At 36.0% G+C, this 20,123-nt stretch overlaps 1 protein-coding gene and 1 long non-coding RNA gene across 7 annotated transcripts in view; one reads left to right on the top strand and one right to left on the bottom strand.

The window, feature by feature from the left end:
• The window catches only part of Nme7 (NME/NM23 family member 7), a 226,127-nt gene that overhangs the window by 51,879 nt on the left and 154,125 nt on the right, over window positions 1-20,123 (bottom strand). For all 6 annotated transcript variants that reach the window (XM_063253631.1, XM_063253632.1, XM_063253630.1 and 3 more), the window contains one exon: window positions 2,827-2,934. In XM_063253631.1, the coding sequence (XP_063109701.1) occupies window positions 2,827-2,934 (108 nt within the window). The remainder of the gene's footprint in view (window positions 1-2,826; window positions 2,935-20,123) is intronic.
• LOC134476984 (uncharacterized) lies at window positions 123-13,600 on the top strand. The gene is made up of 4 exons (XR_010048846.1): window positions 123-357; window positions 8,399-8,464; window positions 13,277-13,384; window positions 13,466-13,600. It is a non-coding gene; the product is annotated as an uncharacterized LOC134476984 (long non-coding RNA).

Raw genomic sequence — 20,123 nt, forward strand, 5'->3', positions numbered from 1 at the left:
ATTGAAATCATGCTTTCGGAGTCCTATTCATATAATGCCAAAAAACACAGCTCAGTAACCATCACATTAGGGCAAGATGAAGGACAAGCAGTATGTTCTCTCCTTTGCTGCCTGCATGTAAATAAGATGACAGTTCAGTTAGCCTGTAACTATGTCGCCTCTTGTCCTAGCGTCTTGTCTGACTGGAGCTGCCTTTCAGAAGGAGACTGGCAATAAATGCTGTGATACCTCTACATCTAAAGGATGCTCCCTAATGAATAGCAGGTCTTAAGGACGAGTGCTTCCCTGATCAGAGAGCTTACCATCGAGTCCCTCTGAATCCCACTTGGAAGACCTACTAGAAAATTCTTTCGGCCAGTAAGTGCTTTCATGATGTTTTCCATTTAAAGTCAAGTGCATGCTTTGCAAATGTGTAGTTAATCTGTAACTAAATTCTTTATTCCATTTTATTGCTAATGGAAGTGAGGCATGGGAAGAAAAAGTGCCTTATTCAAGGTTATATCCAGCATGAGTCAGTCATATGCGAGGAGCTTGCTGGAGCTTCAACTTTTGTTTTTTGATTACCTCTCTAATCTCCAAAATCATTAATTTGTAATAAAATCAACAGTGCAGTCATGTTGGAAGGATTTTAATAATATAGAAAATGTCTCTATACATATAGGCAATAATAATCTATTTCAAATGGTGTAAGTAAACTCATGGACATACTTTGGGTAATATTTTTAATGTGTATCAACTTCATGGTTAATAATATTTAGCTTCACTCGGTAACATTCTCTATTTAAAGCACATGTATTGGTTCCAACTAACAGAGTGAAGGTAATATTTATAAAATAGGTGAATTTAAAATAAGCATTTAATCTTTTTGGGCAATTAAAAGATAAAGTTTGCTACATTTTTACATTTACAAGTACATTTAAACTTTATATGATGATGCGCTATTTATGTATGTATGTATCTATGTAAGTATTTATTTATTTTGGTACCAGGGATCGAATTCACCACCTCTCACTTGCCAGGCAGGCACTTATGGTGTTGAGCTAAATCCCGGCCCCAATGATGTACTATTTAGACAAAATTTCAGCAAATTAACATCTTGGATTAAATATAAAAAAAATGTTGATGGTGCTAATTCATTCTCTACAGCAATAGAAATAAAAGCTGATTAAATTAACATTTAATAGTTTACATCTAAGACGTATATAAAGAGTGTGACTCTACTGCTTGTATGAGAGGAGAGGCATACATGTGTGGAGCTGCAAGGACTCAGTGTTATACACATATCATCCCACATTAACTTATAAACATACTGCAATGTCAGCCAAGGTCCTATTTGCATCTGTGGAGGCAGAATAAAGAACTTAGTAAAACACTTAAGTTCGTTTGGAGGAATAAATTTAAGAAAATAAACAAAGAAAACTTTTGTGAAGTATTAACTATAATAATAGCAATAGTAGTTTTCTGGCACAATTTTCTGGGGGAAAATTGAAAGTCCAGAGCCAGGAACAGGTGTATAAGTGTTAAGTATTCAGTAAACAATGAAGGAGTATGGAAAATGTACAGCAGTGCGTTGTGAGATTTGGCTAGATCCCTACCTTACACTAAATGCCAAATAAATTCCAGGCAGTATGAACATTTTGATTGATGTAAGAAAACAAAGATAAAATACATGATGAAGACTTTTCTATATATGGCTTCAAAGATAAAATAATTTTTAAAGAGCCTAATAGATTTAATCATTTAAAACATATAATCACTAAAATAAATATGAGCTAAGAATATCAAGCAGTTTTGATTATTCATACTATAATCACTTGCATTTACCACTTACCTCTTCATTTAATTTAGTTTCTTTTAACAAAAAATTTTTTAACTATAAGAAGTGAAAAACATGAATCTTTTAATTAAGGTTTTTGTAGGGTTTTTTGTTGTGGTTGTTGTTTGCTTTTGGCCCACAGGTGACTTTCTTAACTCCAAATCAGATTGACTTTCACTTATTTTTTTTTTTTAGAATTCTTTCATTTCTTATTTTATGGCAATTAAATAGATGAGAGGTCACTAAATGATTGGGTCTCCTATCTGATTAGAAAAATTAGTAATTTCTCTAAGTCTTACTTTCTTTTTTCCTAACAAATCAGACATACTACTACCAGTCTACTAGGGTGCCATGAAATCAAAAGAAATAATTTATACATAGCATTTATCACATTAAAGCTTGGTATATAAAAAGTACCTATAAATGGTAATTACCTTTAGTGCTACTACATTGCATATGGGACTACTTAATTTCATGGGATATTGTTATGATTAGCAACATATTGGCACTTTATTTAATTTTTGAAATTTTCATTAGCATATGTTTGAAGTACCTAATGGTTATGTTAATTATGGGATTTGGTACACCTATATAACACATCTTATATCATTTAAATTAAAAACATTTCACATGATTTAATTAATGCTGTAGTTTCTTACTATTTTTAAGTCAGTATATGTCAATTAGAAGATGACAGCTCATTTTCTGAAGACCACCTAGTTATATATAGCATACTACAACTTGTTTTTCTTTTTTAAAGATTCTGTTGCCAACTCTGGCCTTGAAAGCCTGGGCTCATGCAAGCTCCCATCTCAGCCTCTCCAACAGCTGAGTCTAAAGAAGCATTACACTGTGCCTGGCTGTAATTTGGTCTTTTAAAATTGCCATGTGAAGTTACCAGATGGCCAAGTAACAGTGTAATCCAAGAAAACAAAGTGATTTCTTACCAGAACTGCTGAGATTATTTATGAGCTTGCTATAAATAAGATGTTTACTCATCTTCATCTTACCTCCAAGAGGCCGTCCTCTGGTAGATCCGTACAGTGCACAGCATTCTGGATCTTAGTTTTACCGAAGCGTGCTCTCAGGGTTCCAGGGCGTAAATGCCGGGCAATTTCCTGTGAAATACGTATTCACATAGAGTTAGCGATGAGGAGCTAGTAAGCAAAACACTAGCTGTATGAAACACTTAAATTATATTATTTTTAAAATACATGTTACACATTGAGGGTACTGATTTTTCTTGGAAACAGTATGAATGTGTGGAAATTTTGAGCAATGAAAATACTGTTCACTTATGAAGCTTCTTCCTATGGTCTACTGTAACCTATGTCACCATTGTAATCTACTGTAATCTATGTCAGAGAGCAAATGCATTCTCTTGTAACAACAGAATATTTGAATCAAGGAAAATATTAACTCACTTCATTACTCTAAAAGATGTGCATTTATAAAGATAGTAATAATCTTACCGACTTGATATAAGGAAACAGTTTAATGGTATTCAATTTTTAAGGACTTTTTTAATGTTCTGGTTGTATCTGCTTATTACTAGCTCATCTTGGAGGCAGATAATGGTCACAAATAGCTGTGAACTTCATGAAAACTGGAAGTTTTACCAAAAGAACACAATGAAATGAGAAGTAAAACGTAATAACAATAGAGTATAAAAAAATCAAGCAAGAAAAGAAGTGAGGACATACGATGTGGAATGAGGGAAAGAGAATGAAAAGGCAGACGGAGAGATCTGAGTTGAGCCAACTGGATGAGATGATGATTAAAATACGTGTGTGCACGTGTGGTGGCACATGCCTATAATCCCAGCACTCAGGAGGCTGGGGCAGGAGGATGGCTGTGAGATTAGGCCAGCCTGAGCTACACAGTGAGGTCAAGACCAGCCTGAACTGCATAGGAAGATCCTGTCTAAAAAACTAACAAACAAACAAAAACCTCAAAATAAAGACTCAATGAGAAAAAAAAGTTGAGTGTGTTATAAAGAAGTTTACCAGAAAATTAAGACTTAGGAAACGTGGATGTGCAGGTGTGGGGAAAGGCCAAGTGACTGATACTGACTAGTAAACGGTATAGCAAGGTGTGAGGGCACGCTGAGGACAAAAATGTAACAAGGACAAGAGCTCAACAGAGAGGAAACATGATATTGAATGAATCACTCCTATGAACCTAAAAATCACAAAGAATTGTGACAGGGTACAAAGATGTGGACAGCCTCAATATTTGTGGTATCCTTATCACGTAAGGATAGTTTTTCTTTTTAAATTTTATTTAAAGAAAGACTAAACAAAACAGAAAATGGGTAGAAATAATACATACTTTCAATTTAAAAATAAACAGTAGGAAATCACTAGTTGATGATTACATATTGTCCTCTTACAAATAGTTTTTCAAGATACAAAAGTGAAACATACAAAGTGGGGATTCAAAAGTGAGACTGCAAACGGTTCTGTTCAATTATCCAACAAAAACTTAGTAATATGGTCATTAATCTTATACATTTAAACATACATGCAGTTATCCATACCTTCATTTATGTTAAGATTAAACAAACCAAAGCAGGCTAAAATCACTCTGAACAAAGAATAATAGTATTGCTGGATTTCATAGCATGACACTCTGGGATCAGCACTGGGTACTGTAGTGTCTCTTTTTCTTCAAAGTATTTGTTCATTTCATCATGCATTATAAGATTAGTTCTCATAAACTGTTTATAAGTTTTACACATGCATGAGTCTTAACATGTATGTCTATCCTTTCTATATTAGAGGGGGAAACAAAACAAAGCAAGATAAAACAAAACATATTCCTATAAATACATGAAGCCAAAAATATATACAAAACCACTGTACAAGGAGTTCTACCATGGTTACTGTGTTGTCTCTTGTTATTTTCAATAGAATCGTCTATATCATCAGACATAGTATAATTGCATACAGCAGTACATAACAATATTAATAAAAACAAAACTTTGTGGATAGTGTAAAACCTCAAAAACAGGTAATAATCAAACCAGAATGGGTATCATAGTGAATCTTGTCATCTTCAGTGTAGTTGCCTATACTCTCAGACTTGATACTATCAATCATAACAGTTCTGAATAAAATCTGACTTAAGGATAGTTTGTAAAAGAGTTCATGTAATTATAGCCGTATAACACACCACGACATTTTGCGTCAATGACAGGCCACAAAAATGAATGTGGTCCCATAAGATATGATGGAATTAAAAAATTATATCATCTAGTAACATCATAGCCATCATAAGGTAATATAATATATAACACATGTTTGTGGTGATATTGATATAAAAAATCTATTCCACTTCCAATCATATAAAAATGTAGCATATATAATATATGATATTCAATAACAATAAAGGGCTGTGTCATTGGTTTATGTATTTACTATTATTATTTTTATTTTAGAGTGCTCAGCCTTTCAAACTCCACTGAATTCCTGGCATAATCATCCTTCTCTACATCCTCTCTGCCCAGATTCATCAAACGTTTGGTTATTTCACAGCTCATTATAAATACTAAAAATTCTGCTCAGGTAATCCTGCAGTAGAGGAAGAATTCTAGCTTAAAGAATGATTTCTAAATCTAAGATAGAAAAATACAACAGATGGAATGGTGATTAATAAAGTACTGAGAATAAAGAAATTAGTTACTCTATGGCTTGTGTGCATTTTAAAGAATATCAGTGTTTACTGAGTAATAGATCTATCTGGCTGATAAAGTACATCTAGATGAAGAACTAATTGCTTCCACAGTAACCTATTCTATTAGTTCTCCACAATACAAGAAAGATTGTATTGAATTATATATGTAAGAATCAAAATAAAACTGAAAAAGACTTGTGAAATTTACTAATTGTAGAACTTTGAAGAAAGAATTTTATGATCAACTACAGAATACATTTACATGAGCAGCACATGAGGTGGTTAATCATTAAATTACTAATGTAACACCAGGAAACTTTAAGTACAAGAGAAGAAGTCTTCCCTAAAGCACAGGATAATCATATTAGCCATAATACAAATAAACTGAGTATTTAAAAAGGAACTAGAATAGTTAGTCTTAGCAACTCTAAGACAGGTGTGAAACAAAATTTTAAAATGTGTTAGAATCATTGCCCTCATTTTGTAGTCAGCAAGAGTCATAGGACAATAGCAAAGCCAATAATAAAACTATGATAAATAAAACAGCAAGCGTTCATGTTTCTAGCCATTTCTGGCACTGTTCAACAAGTCTTGCAATGTTAAGAGTGCATTAAATCCTCTGCTTGACTCCTCTGACTCCTCAGAGCATCTTACCAAAACAGATCTTCCACCAGCCTCTTTCATTTGCAAGCAACCTTGTAGTAGTACAGTTATACTTTTCTGTTCCTTGGAGACAAGCAGTATCAGACTAAGTCACAACTAACACAAGATAATGAAACATAGGAAAGAAACTGGAAGTAGGAAAGGAAACCAGACAAGAGATCCAAAGGCTACAATCTGTGGTCTGAGAACCTTTTGAGAGCCTATACATAGGATTTAGAAAGAATGACTACAAAGTTAAACTCAACTAGCTACTATTTCACTGAATGTGTCAACTGAGAGATAGTGGTGAATACGATCATTTGTACTAGAGACTTTATGAATTGCTTATATCTGAGGGATCCTTAAGACATCTGCTTTCTGAACTCAAGGACTCCACAGTTTATTTTTCATTAGGTAAAAATTATTGTAATATAAATTTATACTGGGAGAGAGTCACAAATGTTTTTTCACATAAAAGACAGAATTCAACCTTGTCTTTCCCACTAGATTTTAATAAACCATATAATATGATAACCATTGCCTCCTACTAAGCTGTTGGCTATTTCAATCAACAATAAGTTTTACGTTGGCTGTTTCAATCAACAATGGAGCATCATGTGCTATAGTTGCTTAGAATGTAAAATTACAATCTCCTGGTTTTCTTGTTGTTAAGAGAATTGGGAAATCCCAAAATTCCACTCCTATAATCCCAGCTACATGGAAGGCTGAGGCAGGTATAAGTCTGAAGGTAGCCTGGGCAACTGTTTTATTTTCTCAAAATAAAAAAGGTGGGATTTAGCTCAGTGCTTCCTGGGTTCAATTCGCAGTACTGCAGGGAGAAAGGATGGAGCAAATCTCCCCACTCACCTTTCCATAAATTACATTTTAATGAAACCTATAAAAACTCATTTGCACAAGCAAACTCTGAGATCATAGACATTAATAGAGAAGAAAAGACCTGCTTTTTGACGAATTTTCCTATTTCTTTTCTATTTAAAAAAAATAGTACTTTATAAAAACCCTAAACATCCAATGAAAAGACTGGCTCATAAAACATTACAGGGAGTCCTCATCCATCTTTTTCATCAAGTGTGACACTGTGTGACTTCTGCCGGTTCCCAAGTCAAATTAATAATAAAAGGATAACAATATGAACAGACTCAGGATACTGAAGGTGCAACTAAAGACACAGAAAAGCAGGCTTCCAGAACTACTTCGGAAAGTGGCAAGAATGATGGAATAAGGGTATTTGAAGCAAGAGGGAATATTTTGAAAAGAGTTCAAGGCAATATGTCTTTTTTTTAAAATCAGTACCGGGGATCAAACTCACGATGCCTGCTTGCAAGGCAGCTGAGCTAAATCCCCACCCCAGCAATATGTCTTTTACTATCACAATGCTTTTCCGGTTTGAACATTCATCATTTTTAACCATTACAGGATGTATCCAGATTCCTACTGTAGATTCTGCTGTTCTTAATACACACAGTATCTATACAGCAGTTAAGAGTGAGCTTTATAAAACATATGTTGAATCACACCAGCTCCCTGCCTGAGACACACTGATGCTTTTATTAAAATTCAGTTCCCAATATGGTTGGTTCACAGTCCTGCATAGCTTGGCTCTGCTTAGCGCTCTGCTGTCCTCTGAAATGATCTGGTCAGACCAGCCTCTTCAAGCTCTTCAAAAGCACCAAGACCTTCCCCTCCCTCCTTTCCCCCCCCCACCCCCTTTTCCCTTTTTTCTTTCTTCTCCTTTTTTTTTTTTTTTTTTTTTTTAGATGGGATCTCACTATGTAGTCATTCAGGCTGGCCTTGAACTCATTCTGTAAGCACCTATGCTGGCCACCTGTCTCTTACCTTCACTGGTCTGTTCAAACTGCTCCCTCCAAAGTCACCTATAACCAATTAATCCTCTAGCCCAAAAGCTCTCAGCATGAAAGTTGTAAAAATATCATCAGAAATAGCAATGGCCTTATGAACTGATCTGAGAATATGTACATTTAATTTACAAATCAGGACATCAATGTTATAAGTTTATTTTTCCCCTAATAGCAACATATATCTCAACAGTTAGTAGAAAGATCTTGGTTTCTTACAGGCATAGGTTCCGGGTTAAGGCTGAATTAAGGTAGGTAGCAATGTCTAGTAATATCTGGTCAAAATGGAAGCATGCCAACAATAGATAAAAATCACTGTTTTCACAATATGAAGTTCTTCCACAGTAGGTGCTGGCTGATGTTGCTACAGCAGTTTTGCCTTTTATAGGTACCCAACCCTGTTATATTCAGCACTGAAGACAGACTATATCCAAAGATTCAGCTAATAACTGAGGTAAGCTCACTTGAAGTGTTTAATTTCCTAAACTTCTCTATAGGCTCTACAATTTCCTTTCAAAGTTGAAAATTTCTATTTATAGAAATATAAAAGAGGAGCATAGGAAAATGATGGAAACTTTGAACAAATTACAGAAAAGAATTACAGTGCACGAAATGGATTCAAAGAGTGATGCAGCAAATTAAAAATTCAATCAAAAGCTGGCAAAACTGCTTAAAAGAGACTTAAGACAGACTTACAAACCTTGAAGACAGGATTGTAGCAAGTGATTGTGAAAGTAAAGATTTCTTAAAAATAACACAAAATCAGGAAATAACTCCATGGCTGCAAGATGATGCAAAGAAGCATAACTTAAGAAGGAAAGGTGTAGGTGAAGAAGCAGGGTCAACACAAATGAAATTAAAAGGATATTCACAGAAGTAATAGATGAAAACTTCCCAAACATGGGAAATGGATCTGGCATGCAGATAAGTGAGGCATACAGGACTCCAACTAGCCATAAGCAAAGTAAATCTACACCCAGACATATAATAATCAAGGTCTCAGAAATTCAGCACAAGAACAGAATATTAAAGGCTGTTAGAGAAAAGAAACAGATCACCTATAAAGGAAAACCAATCAAAGTCCCAGCAGACTTATCAACACAAACCATCAAGTCAACAAGAGTTTAGAGTGAAGTGTTTCAAAACTTCCAATCCAGATTGATCTACCCTGAAAAACTTTCAAAATTGATGGAAAAATAAGATACTTTCATGATAAAGAACAACTGAAGGAATTCATGACTCCCAAACTAACCCTACAGAGAGTGCTAAAGGATATTCTAGAGAGATAAAGATGACCATGGTTCCAGGAACAGCAGCAGAGGAGATCACCAAACAAGACAGGCAATTCAATGAAGGGGAAAAGTGGAGGGCCAACAACAGGAGGATAGCAGGGCAGAGATGAACCAATGTATGCTGGTTGTAACCATTAATGTAATGGCTTCAGGTCAGCAATAAAAAGAAACATAGGGAGAGTGAGTCAAGAAACAAGATCCATCGATATACTGTATACAAGAAACACATTTAACTGGAAAGGAAATTCACAGACTGAAAATCAAAGGGGAGAAAACAATTGTTTCATGTGACAGGAGATCAAAAAAAAAAAAAAAAAAAGCAAGAGTAACTTGCCCATCAACCGCAGAATGGAAAGATGGTATTTTTCATGCAGTGGAAAGCTACCCAGCTATAAAGTAGAATAATCTCAAGACTTCTGTTGGTAAATGATGCAACTGGAGATCACGTTCATGGCCAAAGCAGTTCGATCCCATACATGTTAACCCTTAATGGAATTCAAAAGCAAAATAGTTAACGTGAGAGCTAAAGGGAAGAAATACCTGGGAGGGAAAGATGGAAACTACTGTCAATTTCTTATTGTCCTATCTTGAACTATTGTATGTTTACACAATTTTGTTAGGTTTGGCTTTGTTCTGGCTTGTTTTGTTAGATTTTATGCTGTCAGATGGTAGGGGCAGCTATTTTGAATATAATGGGATATTATATTATATTATAGTAATCATGGTTTCCTATTATATTGCTTTGAAGTCTTATAATGTTTTTTCATTCATTTGATTGGTTGGTTTTATTTTGTTTTGTTTGATTTTATTATGTGTGATGGTCTGAATAGCTATTTTGAAGAAAACAAGACATTATGGTAGCTACTGCTGATTTACTAACATCTTTGGAAAAAGATGTTAGTTTTGAAGTCCTACCATACTTTTGTTCTTCTGTTTTGATTGGTTCTATCCTGTTGTGTTTTATTTGATTTTATTATTTCTTATTTCTTGCTAAATCTTCAAAGTCCAGGATGTATCTAAAATGTACAGCATATCTCGATTTGAACCAGACATGTTTCAGATGTTCAAGAGTCACATGTGGCTACTATTTGCCACACTGAATTGTCAGGAGCTAGGAAAGAGCTCTTCTATGACCAGGAGTAATATCTCAACATTCCACTTGAAAGCTGAGCCAGGGCAGTTGTGTCTGCACTACAAACCTCCACGGCACTAAAGGAGACCTTGGTCTACACCTTGAGGAAAGCTAACCTAACCCTGCCATCCCAAGCTATCATCTCTCCCCGCCTCTCTGCCTCAGTTTCTCTCCCTGCAATCCCTACCAGCTATTTATCTGTCTTATTCACAATCCACCTACCTTCCACAGCTGGCACTGCAAATGGTCATCACTATCTGCAAGCCCCTATTTCTAATTACATCTTTTCTCCTAGCAAATACCTTTGTTTCCTGCTTCACAGGAAAAAAAGGAAACTATTAAGAGACATCGCTCAGAAAATCCCCACATACACATACACACATGCACTCACACACACGCATGCACATAAAACCTCCAACCTCTTCTTTCACTAAGTGAAAAAGGAGTTTTAACAGCCCTCCCACTTTGTCAGTCAAAATCACGAACTTCCTCCACTGTAACTCCCTTCTCCTTGTATTTTCAACCTTTTTTTCCCAATACCTTCTCCTTTGTATTCTATAAAAAAAAAAAAAAAAAAAAAAAAAAACTCTGTCTTTCTCATCATTAAAAAAAAAAGCTTTACTGTCTCATCTCTTTCACTCTGCTTCTATAACAAGCTCCACTCCCATTTGCCTTCAACCTTTGGCCCAACAAGGTCACCTAAACTGATCTGGCCAAGGACACTAATAATATTCTGATTTCTATGATTCTCTTCCATATCTAGCATTATGAACCATTCCTTATTCCTGAAGCTCTGTTAGCTCAGCATGCACAACCCCCTAACCCATCTCCTGTTCCGACTGTTCCTTCTCAGGCTCCTGTATGTCCGTCTTCTTACTACCCAGGATTCACTCCTTATTCTCTTATCTTCTGGCTCTCTGTGGGCAATCTCATTACTAGTCTTCTTGCCTCTTCAGGTGACACTGTAATCCCGAACTTCCACTCAGTTCTCTTTCCTGAGTTCTAGGATGGAATAGAAAACTGCCTTTTAAAAAACTTTACCTCATTATCCCACAGGATTCTTGTGCTCAACTTATCCAAAAGTAATCTCATTGTCTTCCTTCTCAAACTTTCTTCTTCACCAATTCCCTCTTTCATGTATGGAACCAAGTAACCAAGTAACCGACCATGTGACCTAGAAAGTCATCCCCAACTCCTCTTTCTTCTTGAGTCTACCCCTGTTGTTTCAGTTCATTTTTAAATCTGGTTTAGACTGTAGCAGTCTCTCAACAATTGCCTTACCTCTATCGTTAAAATTTTATTTCATTTATTTGTTTATATACCTGGCTCACTTTTGTAATCTATAAAAGCCTTAAGGATAGAATCTATCACCTTTATGAAACCAATACACAGAATCCTCATGAAAGATTCATCGAGTAACAGTATTAATGATTTAGTGAATGAGTGCATGGATGAATGAAATGACTAACACATCCAAACATACATACTTCATTAACTTCATTAATGATGTAGTAGAGAAACCAGGCTTCTTGGTTACCAACAGTCCAGGCACCTTTGGTTATACAGCACATTCTTTAGAAGTGGATATTGTGAGGAATTCTGAAGAACACCCCTTTGAAATGTAAGTGATAACTATGTAATTTAATTGTGAGTTGGTGGTTTTGTAAATCAGTTTTTTTCAAACGAGGGCATATGTATTAGAAAATGGAATCAAGAATTCTAAGCACAGAATAATTTGTTCTGTGACCTACATATAACAAATATAAATATCATAAATATAAAGTGCCATGTGGCAAATGTGTGGACTGGGAGCACCAGGATAGTTTTAGATGAGTATGTATACGTTACTTAATGATATTTTCCAATTGGGATATTAAGGTACATCTGAATTCCATGAACAACTACTGAAAGTTTTAGTAAATATCCCTAGAATAGAAAAGATCAATTCAGTTTAAATTTTAGAGATCTCATTATGGTTAATGACTTTTTAATCTTATTTGTTAGACTTCTCTATTATTACTATCTATTTAAAAATACATAATACATTAACTCTTATATGATCTTGATGCTGATAAAAGAAAGAATATGAGCTGGACATGGTGTATTTGTAGCCAGTCTGGGCTACACAGTGAGTTCTAGGCCACCCAGGACTACATAGAGAGACCCTGTCTCAAACAACAACAACAATAAGCTCAGTAACAGTTGCAATATCCAGCATACTCTCTGGATATGGATTTATATTTTAAAAAGCACTCATTTGTATACAGAATGCACTGACATATTCTGTTAATGAGACTATTTATTAAGCCTGAATATATTATTTGAATAATTCTGATTGAAGTTAGTGCCTTGAGGAAGCAGCTGCTGGGTAACTCTAACCTTGGTTCTCTGTTAGTACCTCAGACACACGTCCCAAATCAAACCTTCTCTTAGCATCCCTCCCTCCCCAACACCATCGATTGGATTTTTTTCTTTCTTCCTAGTGGCATTACTATCTCCCAAATTTTCATGCTAGACAACATGAAACTACTTGCAACCACTCAGGCAATATCCACAGCCAATTGGTCACTACTTAGTTTATCCCTTTCGTTAACCTGTCCCCGCCTTTATTCAGTATTTATTCATACATATAATATGTGAGATGTCTGTAGCAGAGATAAGGAAATGAAGATTAATAAGATGGTAATTTTATTGTAAGAGGTCACAGTATTACAAGAAGAAGTCAGGTAAAAGTCAATGATGTGGTAATAGTTGTTTAACAACTGCCTTTCAAAAAAGTAGAAAACAATAAAAATTGATACCTATTATTTTCCCATTTTCATGGTGTAAATACTCCCACTAGGTGGAACTGGGAAGTGATACTAACAACTGTTCCTTGCGAGCTTGTGCAAACTGACTCCACGACCCCACTAAAAGCCTTGAGGGATGAAAAGACCTATACTGAACACCTGTAAGAAGCTCGGAGTGGGCACATGGGAGGGACTCCAGGTTACTTGGGACAGATTTTACAGGTGCTTGCTTGGCCTCCTAGGGTCCTAAGTTCCAACATGGCGCGGATCTCAGGAGCTGCTGCTGGTTCTCCTCCTGGAAGGGCTGCAGTCTACCACACTGCCACCGATTACCAGGGAGGGGAGGTGCTTCAGGACAACTTCTTTTGAAAATAATTTTATAAGAATTCTTTTGGCAAATATAGACTTCTTTTATAATATAAATAATTAATTAATTCCTAAATTTCATGTATTGTGAGTTAATACTGTCACATATTTCAAGTAAGTGCTTTAAAAAGATCATGTTTATACTTATTTTATAGAAGTTATTAGTGTTCAATTATTAGTTATTAGTGTTTTGTTATGTAATGTCATTAAACAAAAATCAACAAAGTTGAAAGGGTCTGCATGGTCACCTTTATGAGTCCTAAGAGTCCATCTGTTTGGCTTTGTAAATGGTAGAATTGTTTCAGTGAGATATAAATAAAATGTCTTATTAACATTATCCTAAGAACACATGGTTCAGTACTTTGATGCCAACTGATCCTCAGCTCAAACCTGGCACTGGTGTTACTGGCTTTTACCTGCTGATAGACGTGTAAAGTGACTCACTCTGTCATGTCCCGAAATAGTAACTTCTCAGGGCCTTAAGGTTTAAAAATATTTTTCTTCCATCTTAACACACAGCCCACTGTCTTAAGTGGTGCCACTGGGCTGACATTTGAAGCTGCCAAGCAGCACGCATGCATTAGGCAGACAAGGCCTGGCGCATGCTGCTCCAGCCGCTGGGATTGGAAACGCTGGCAGCTCGAGCGGGGCTGCACCATGTCCCAGTGCGTATGGCTTCAGGAAAACCTGAGCTGCTCTTTCCAGGATGGAGACACCTGAGGTTGGAATATGACTATTTTAAGGAAACTGAGAACAATGAATCCTCTTTATGACTAAAAAGAAAAATAGAAAGAAAAAAGATAAAATATTAAGCTAAGAAGTCTTAAAGGAAACTATCATTTAATTTAAAAAGTTAATGCACATAGAGGCGAAATAATTACTAGGAAAGACTATTTTTTAAATAAAAAGAAAGGTAAAAGGACTGAATGGTGGAATTTTTGTAAGAATCATTCAAATAAAGGTACTAAACAACAGTGTGGCAAAGGAGGCTGATATAAAAATGGAGAAATGAAAATCAATAAACAGTCAAAATAAAAAAACAGAGAAGGGGAAGAGAAAGGGTACACAGTGAGAGAAAACAGCCATCAACATTTCCCAGTCCCCGCGGAGGCCACAGTGAGACCACAGAGGACAGGAAGGCTAAGAAGGCGGCTGGAAGCACCACAGCAGCAGCTACCAACACAGAAGGGTCACCAAAACCAAAGCAAAATGGAAAGTTTAGGCCAGTAAGTCAGAAAAAGAATCGGTTCCAAACAGATACTCACGCCAGTGTCCTCAAAGAGTTACAGTCTCATGACGAGTCATTAAAATGAACTGGAATATTATAACATTAACCTATTGAAGTTTGTGTCTAGAAAGGTACCAGTCTCACGCTGGTGTTGGTCCTGCTATTACAGAGAGAAACTATCCTAAAGAGACCAGAAACCAATCACACAGAACTATGTTTTCAAGTACTCTGAGGGCACTTGAAATATATTTCTTGTATTATATGCAGTTATTACTTGAAAAAATGATTATGTCCTTGAGATTTTTAAATCACAAAAAACTGAAGATGAGACCAGGCAGAACAGTGTTCAAATCTTGGGTTAACTTTTTAATGATATGACCTTTGTAAGAAATAAAAATGTAATTTAAAAAATGTTTTTCAAATGAGCTTTTAGATCCTCATTTATAGACTAAAAAAAAAAAAAAAAAAAAAAAAAAAAAAAACCTACCTTGAAAGGAACGGAGTGTAAAGCTAATAAGTACAAAGCTTCTAGGTCAGGGACTAGTCATAACAGTCAAAAATAGCCCAAGAGGTCTAAATTTAAGGGAATGTAATTCAAATCAGCCCTTGAATATTCATTCTTTTAAAAAATATACATTGAAACTACTAAGCTCCAGACACTCGTGAATGTCAGTGAAAAAAGGACAATTCACATGCCAGCATTTACCTACTAACAGAAGGAAACGAACAGTAAATATGCTCAATAAGTAAATGGCGTAGTATGTTTAGAAGCTAATACAATACAGAAGAAAATAAAACAAAATAGAGTAGGGCAAGCATTTGTAACTATCTGAGTACTGCAGCCATAAATGGAGGACAAGAGGAAAGCTGTATCTCTGAGAATAAGATGTCCATGTAGGAATCCTCCAAAGCACATGGCTGGCTAAGTACCCATCTGAATTTTGCAGTGAATGTTACATGGATCGTATCTTGTTATCCATAGGATGAAGAAAGCTAAATTATGTAAGCATCGTAACTGAAATGTTCTCAGAATCACACTTCATTTTGCATGGTATTCTTAACTTCTCTTTTACGTATCAGAGAACTGTCCATTTAAAGCAAAACCAAAGCTTTGGATCTTGTGGTGGTAGCACTCCTTAGGACCATATACACTGTTAAGTCTTCAGGCAGGCTTTCTTTTCTCCATCTTTCAGGGTACTTCCTTATTGTTCATAGTATTTATTTTACTTATTTGCTTCTTGTTTTTACACCACTAAAAAAAAAAAAAAAACCAAACCCTCCATGACATATTTCATCTGTCTCCCCACCACCATTAAATCACATGGCCTAAAAATGCCTTGAGATATAAAACGTATTTTCCATATGATTAAATAAATGAAAGAAATAATTAAGATTTCTTTTTTTTGTGGTACCGGGGATCGAACTCGTGACCTTGTGCTTGCCAGGCAGGCTCTTATGCCACAGAGCTAAATTGCTGCCCTTTTTGTAAGAATTATTTTTAAAAAAGAACCAGTTTGAAAAATTATCAGGTGTGTTAATCCTGCTGTGTGAATTTCATTGGATTAAGAAACATTGAGCAGATTAGTAGAGCAAGCTCTTGGGTGTATCGCAGTGGATCAAGGAGGCATGGCCTTGGGTAGCATGTGTGTTCTTCCCTGGTCCTCTCTGGCACCGTTTCCAAGCTCTGCTTCTATGCTGCCATGAATGAAGTATCATCTGCTATGAATAAAGCATCTTCCACTGTGATATGCCTGCCTTGGACCTGGCCAACCATGGACCAAAATCTCTGAACTGTAAGCTCAACTAAATTTGTCCTTAAGTTGTGAGCATTGGGCATTGTGTCTCAGCAATGCGAAATCTGAGCAATACATTAAAATATATCTGTAATTAATAAAGCCTTTAGAATCCACAGGTGCAATATTTATCATTTCAACAACTGAAGAAAAGTAACTGTAAAGCTGCAGAAATGGGTAACGCTGCAGTCACTGATGCATAGGAGCAAACCACTTAGCAAGGGGAGCATTCTGCCCAGCTGCCTGGCCTCAGAGTAACACACGGCTCTGTCGTTCTCTGCTGTTGCCTGAGCACATCTGTATGGAACAACTTACTTGTGAGAGCAGTGTAAAAGCCTGAGAGTCATGAACCCAGAATTTAGCTTCCTTGCAAAGAGAGTCAAGTATGTAATTCTAGATTAATCAATATTTCTGATATAATTAGTCTTATCATCATGACTAAAAATTATACATTACTTGAAAACTAAAAAAAAAAGTGTTCTTGGAAATTAATACTCTTTAAGGATAAACACACAAAAAAAGCAAAAAATCCTTCAAAATCAAATGCTTGTCTTATATAAGGATAGACATACAGATTGATGGACTAAAACTGACAGTTTAGTAATAACCTATATATCTGTTGTCATTTGATTTTCAAAAAGGTATCAAGACTATCCTATGCAGGAAAGAAAAGGCTTTAAGAAACAGCGTTACAGGGGCTGGGGATTTAGCTCAGTGACATAAATGCCTGGCTTGTGAGTCTAGGGTCCTGAGTTCCATCCCTGGTACCAAAAAACCAAAAACTCCACAGTGTTAAAGCAACTAGACTACCACATGAAAATGAATGAAGTTCAAGTTTTACCTCATACCATCTACAAAAACTGATTCAAATGAATCAAAGACCTAAAAGTAAAACCTAAAACTATAAAAATCTTAGAAGAAAACCACCAGTAAAATGTTCATGATGTTACAGTTGGTGAAGGATTCTTAGATATGATACCAAAAAAAAAAAAAAAAAGGAAGAAAGAAAGAAAAGCAATCATAAGCAGCAAAAACTGTTGTTTCAAATGTTTGAAACATCAAGAAAGTGACACAAAACCCACAGGACACAAATAACTAATAATTAATCTGATAAAAGTCATATATTTAGAAAAAAATAAAAACTCCTAAAGTCAGTAAATAAAAAGGCAAATGATCCAATTGAAAACTGGACAAAGAAACCAGGTGTGGTGGTGCATTCCTGTAATCCCAGCACTTGGGAGGCTGAGGCAGGAGAATCATTTGCAAGTTCGAGACCATCCTGGGCTACAAGTGAGGCCAAGGCCAGCCTGAACTGCATAGTGAGACCCTGTCTCAAAAAGACAAAAAAAAAGAACCAAATAAAACCGGACAAAGAAATTGAACTAAAATATTTCTTCAAGGAATATACACGAAACAGCCAATAAGCACATAAAAAGATACTTGGCATCATTAATCAACAAGCAAAACCACACCAAAACTAAAGCGAGATACCACACCACATTTAATGGCATAGCTATAATCAAACGGTCAGATAATGCCAAATACTTTTGAAGATGTGGAGACAGCAGAACCCTCAAACTCTGCCACTGGTGATGTCCAATGGCTTGTCTACTTTAGAAAGAGCAATGATATGAGCCAAAAATATTACTCCAAAGAATACACCAAAGAACACTGAAGATATATGCCCCATAAAAACTTTACATATGATGTTGATAGCAATAGTATTCATGGTAACTAAAAGAAATAATCAAGATTTCTGCCATTTGAGGAACAGATAAACAAAATGTGATATACCCACCTAACAATATCAAGTCTTAAAAATAAGGTAGTGAATATATGCTATAATATAAATGAAAATATTACGTAACATGAAAGAAGCCAATCACGAAAGACTATATAGTATGATTCCACATATATGAAATGATCACAACAGGGGAATCTGTAGAGAAAGAAAGTAGATCAATAGTCCATGGCTGACAATGTGGTAGGAATAGGAAGATGATAGCGAAAAGCATGGAGTTTATTTTGGTGATGGTTATATGTGTGGCCACTACAAATTATTAAGTTTAACATTTTTTTACAAATGGATAGACTGTATTGTCATGAATTATATCTCAATAATTTTTTTTAAAAAATTACACATACAGGGGCCAAGGATTTAGCTCAGTAGCATAAGCACCTGCGTGGCAAGCACAAGGCTGTGAGTTCAATCCCTGATACAAAAGAAAAAAATTACACATACATACCTTGCTCAGTTTAGCAAACTTTATACAAAGATTTTCTCCCTAGTGTCTTTTTATTGTTTTAAATATCTGCCCCAACTGATGCTTTAGTCCTCTGAGGACCCACACCCAAGCCTGGAGGACCTAGAAAGCGCCCACCTTTCCCCAGACAGTGTAGCAGCCCACCAGGGACCCACACTTGAGCGTGGAGGAGTTGAAAAGCAAGTGCCCAAGCACACTTTTAGTCCTTGGGTTTTGCACATCACTGGGAAATAGAGTTGACAACCAACATACTGACCTGATTGAGGAGAGGACCAACATCCAATGGGAGGGTCTCACTTCAGGACTGAAGTGATACACTTTCAGAGACTGGATGAGAGACAGTCTTGTAAAATAGACAAAGAGAGCTAAGTAGGGACATCCTGGATTCCTCTGGGAGGCCCAGACTCAGGTCAGGAAGACCATGGGCCCATATTCTGTGGTAAGAGGCTAGGCATTTAATCTAGTGGTATGTTTGAGCTCTGGCATGACTACCAACATTGAGCAGCAATCAATGCTCTGAATTACTGTAGGTAAACATGAGGAGACATTATCTTCACTAAAGTCAGTGTTTTGGTGAAAGGCTGTTCAGGAGTGGTTTCTAGACTTGTCAATATTTAGTTGATATTTAACACAATTGTCGTCATTGAGTCTACTACCATCGACAAAGTAACGTAACAGTAGCTGGCAACTGGTTCCCTCCCTGTGCTAATATCTGGGTTGTCTGAGGGATCATGAGCAATACTGTGGTCTGCTGCCAAAGACTAGAGCACTGGACCAAAGAATTTGCAAAACCTAGCACAAAAACAATCAATCCAGAAATACGAAAAGGCAAGGCAATAAAAGGCCTCCCAAAATACCCAACCCCCCAAAAATCAGTAAAGGGGGAAATGAGGTGAAAGAAACCAAAAGCTGCAGGGGGCATGGGTTGGAAAGGTACCAATGGAGGAGAAAAAAAAAAAGAACAGTTCTATAATGTGCTTGGCAAATTTGAAGAAGATATAACTAATCACACAATGACTATAATGAAACAAATGATCAGCAAGTTTAAAGAAAACACTAATAAACAGTGGAGCTTAAAAAAGAGACACCAAACATGAATTAGAATGCTCATTAAAAAAAGAAAGAAGTCCATAAGAAAGTTCCAAATAGAAATCCAGCAGGAAAAAGAAAAAAAGAAAAGAAAAAAAACAATGACTGAAACTATGGGTAGCAGAAGCAACCAATGCAAACATATGTGAGCCCCAGTGGA

The sequence above is a fragment of the Cavia porcellus genome, unplaced genomic scaffold (assembly GCF_034190915.1).
Source record: "Cavia porcellus strain 051 isolate PalLab524CR breed Dunkin Hartley unplaced genomic scaffold, mCavPor4.1 scaffold_7, whole genome shotgun sequence".
Taxonomy (NCBI): domain Eukaryota; kingdom Metazoa; phylum Chordata; class Mammalia; order Rodentia; family Caviidae; genus Cavia; species Cavia porcellus.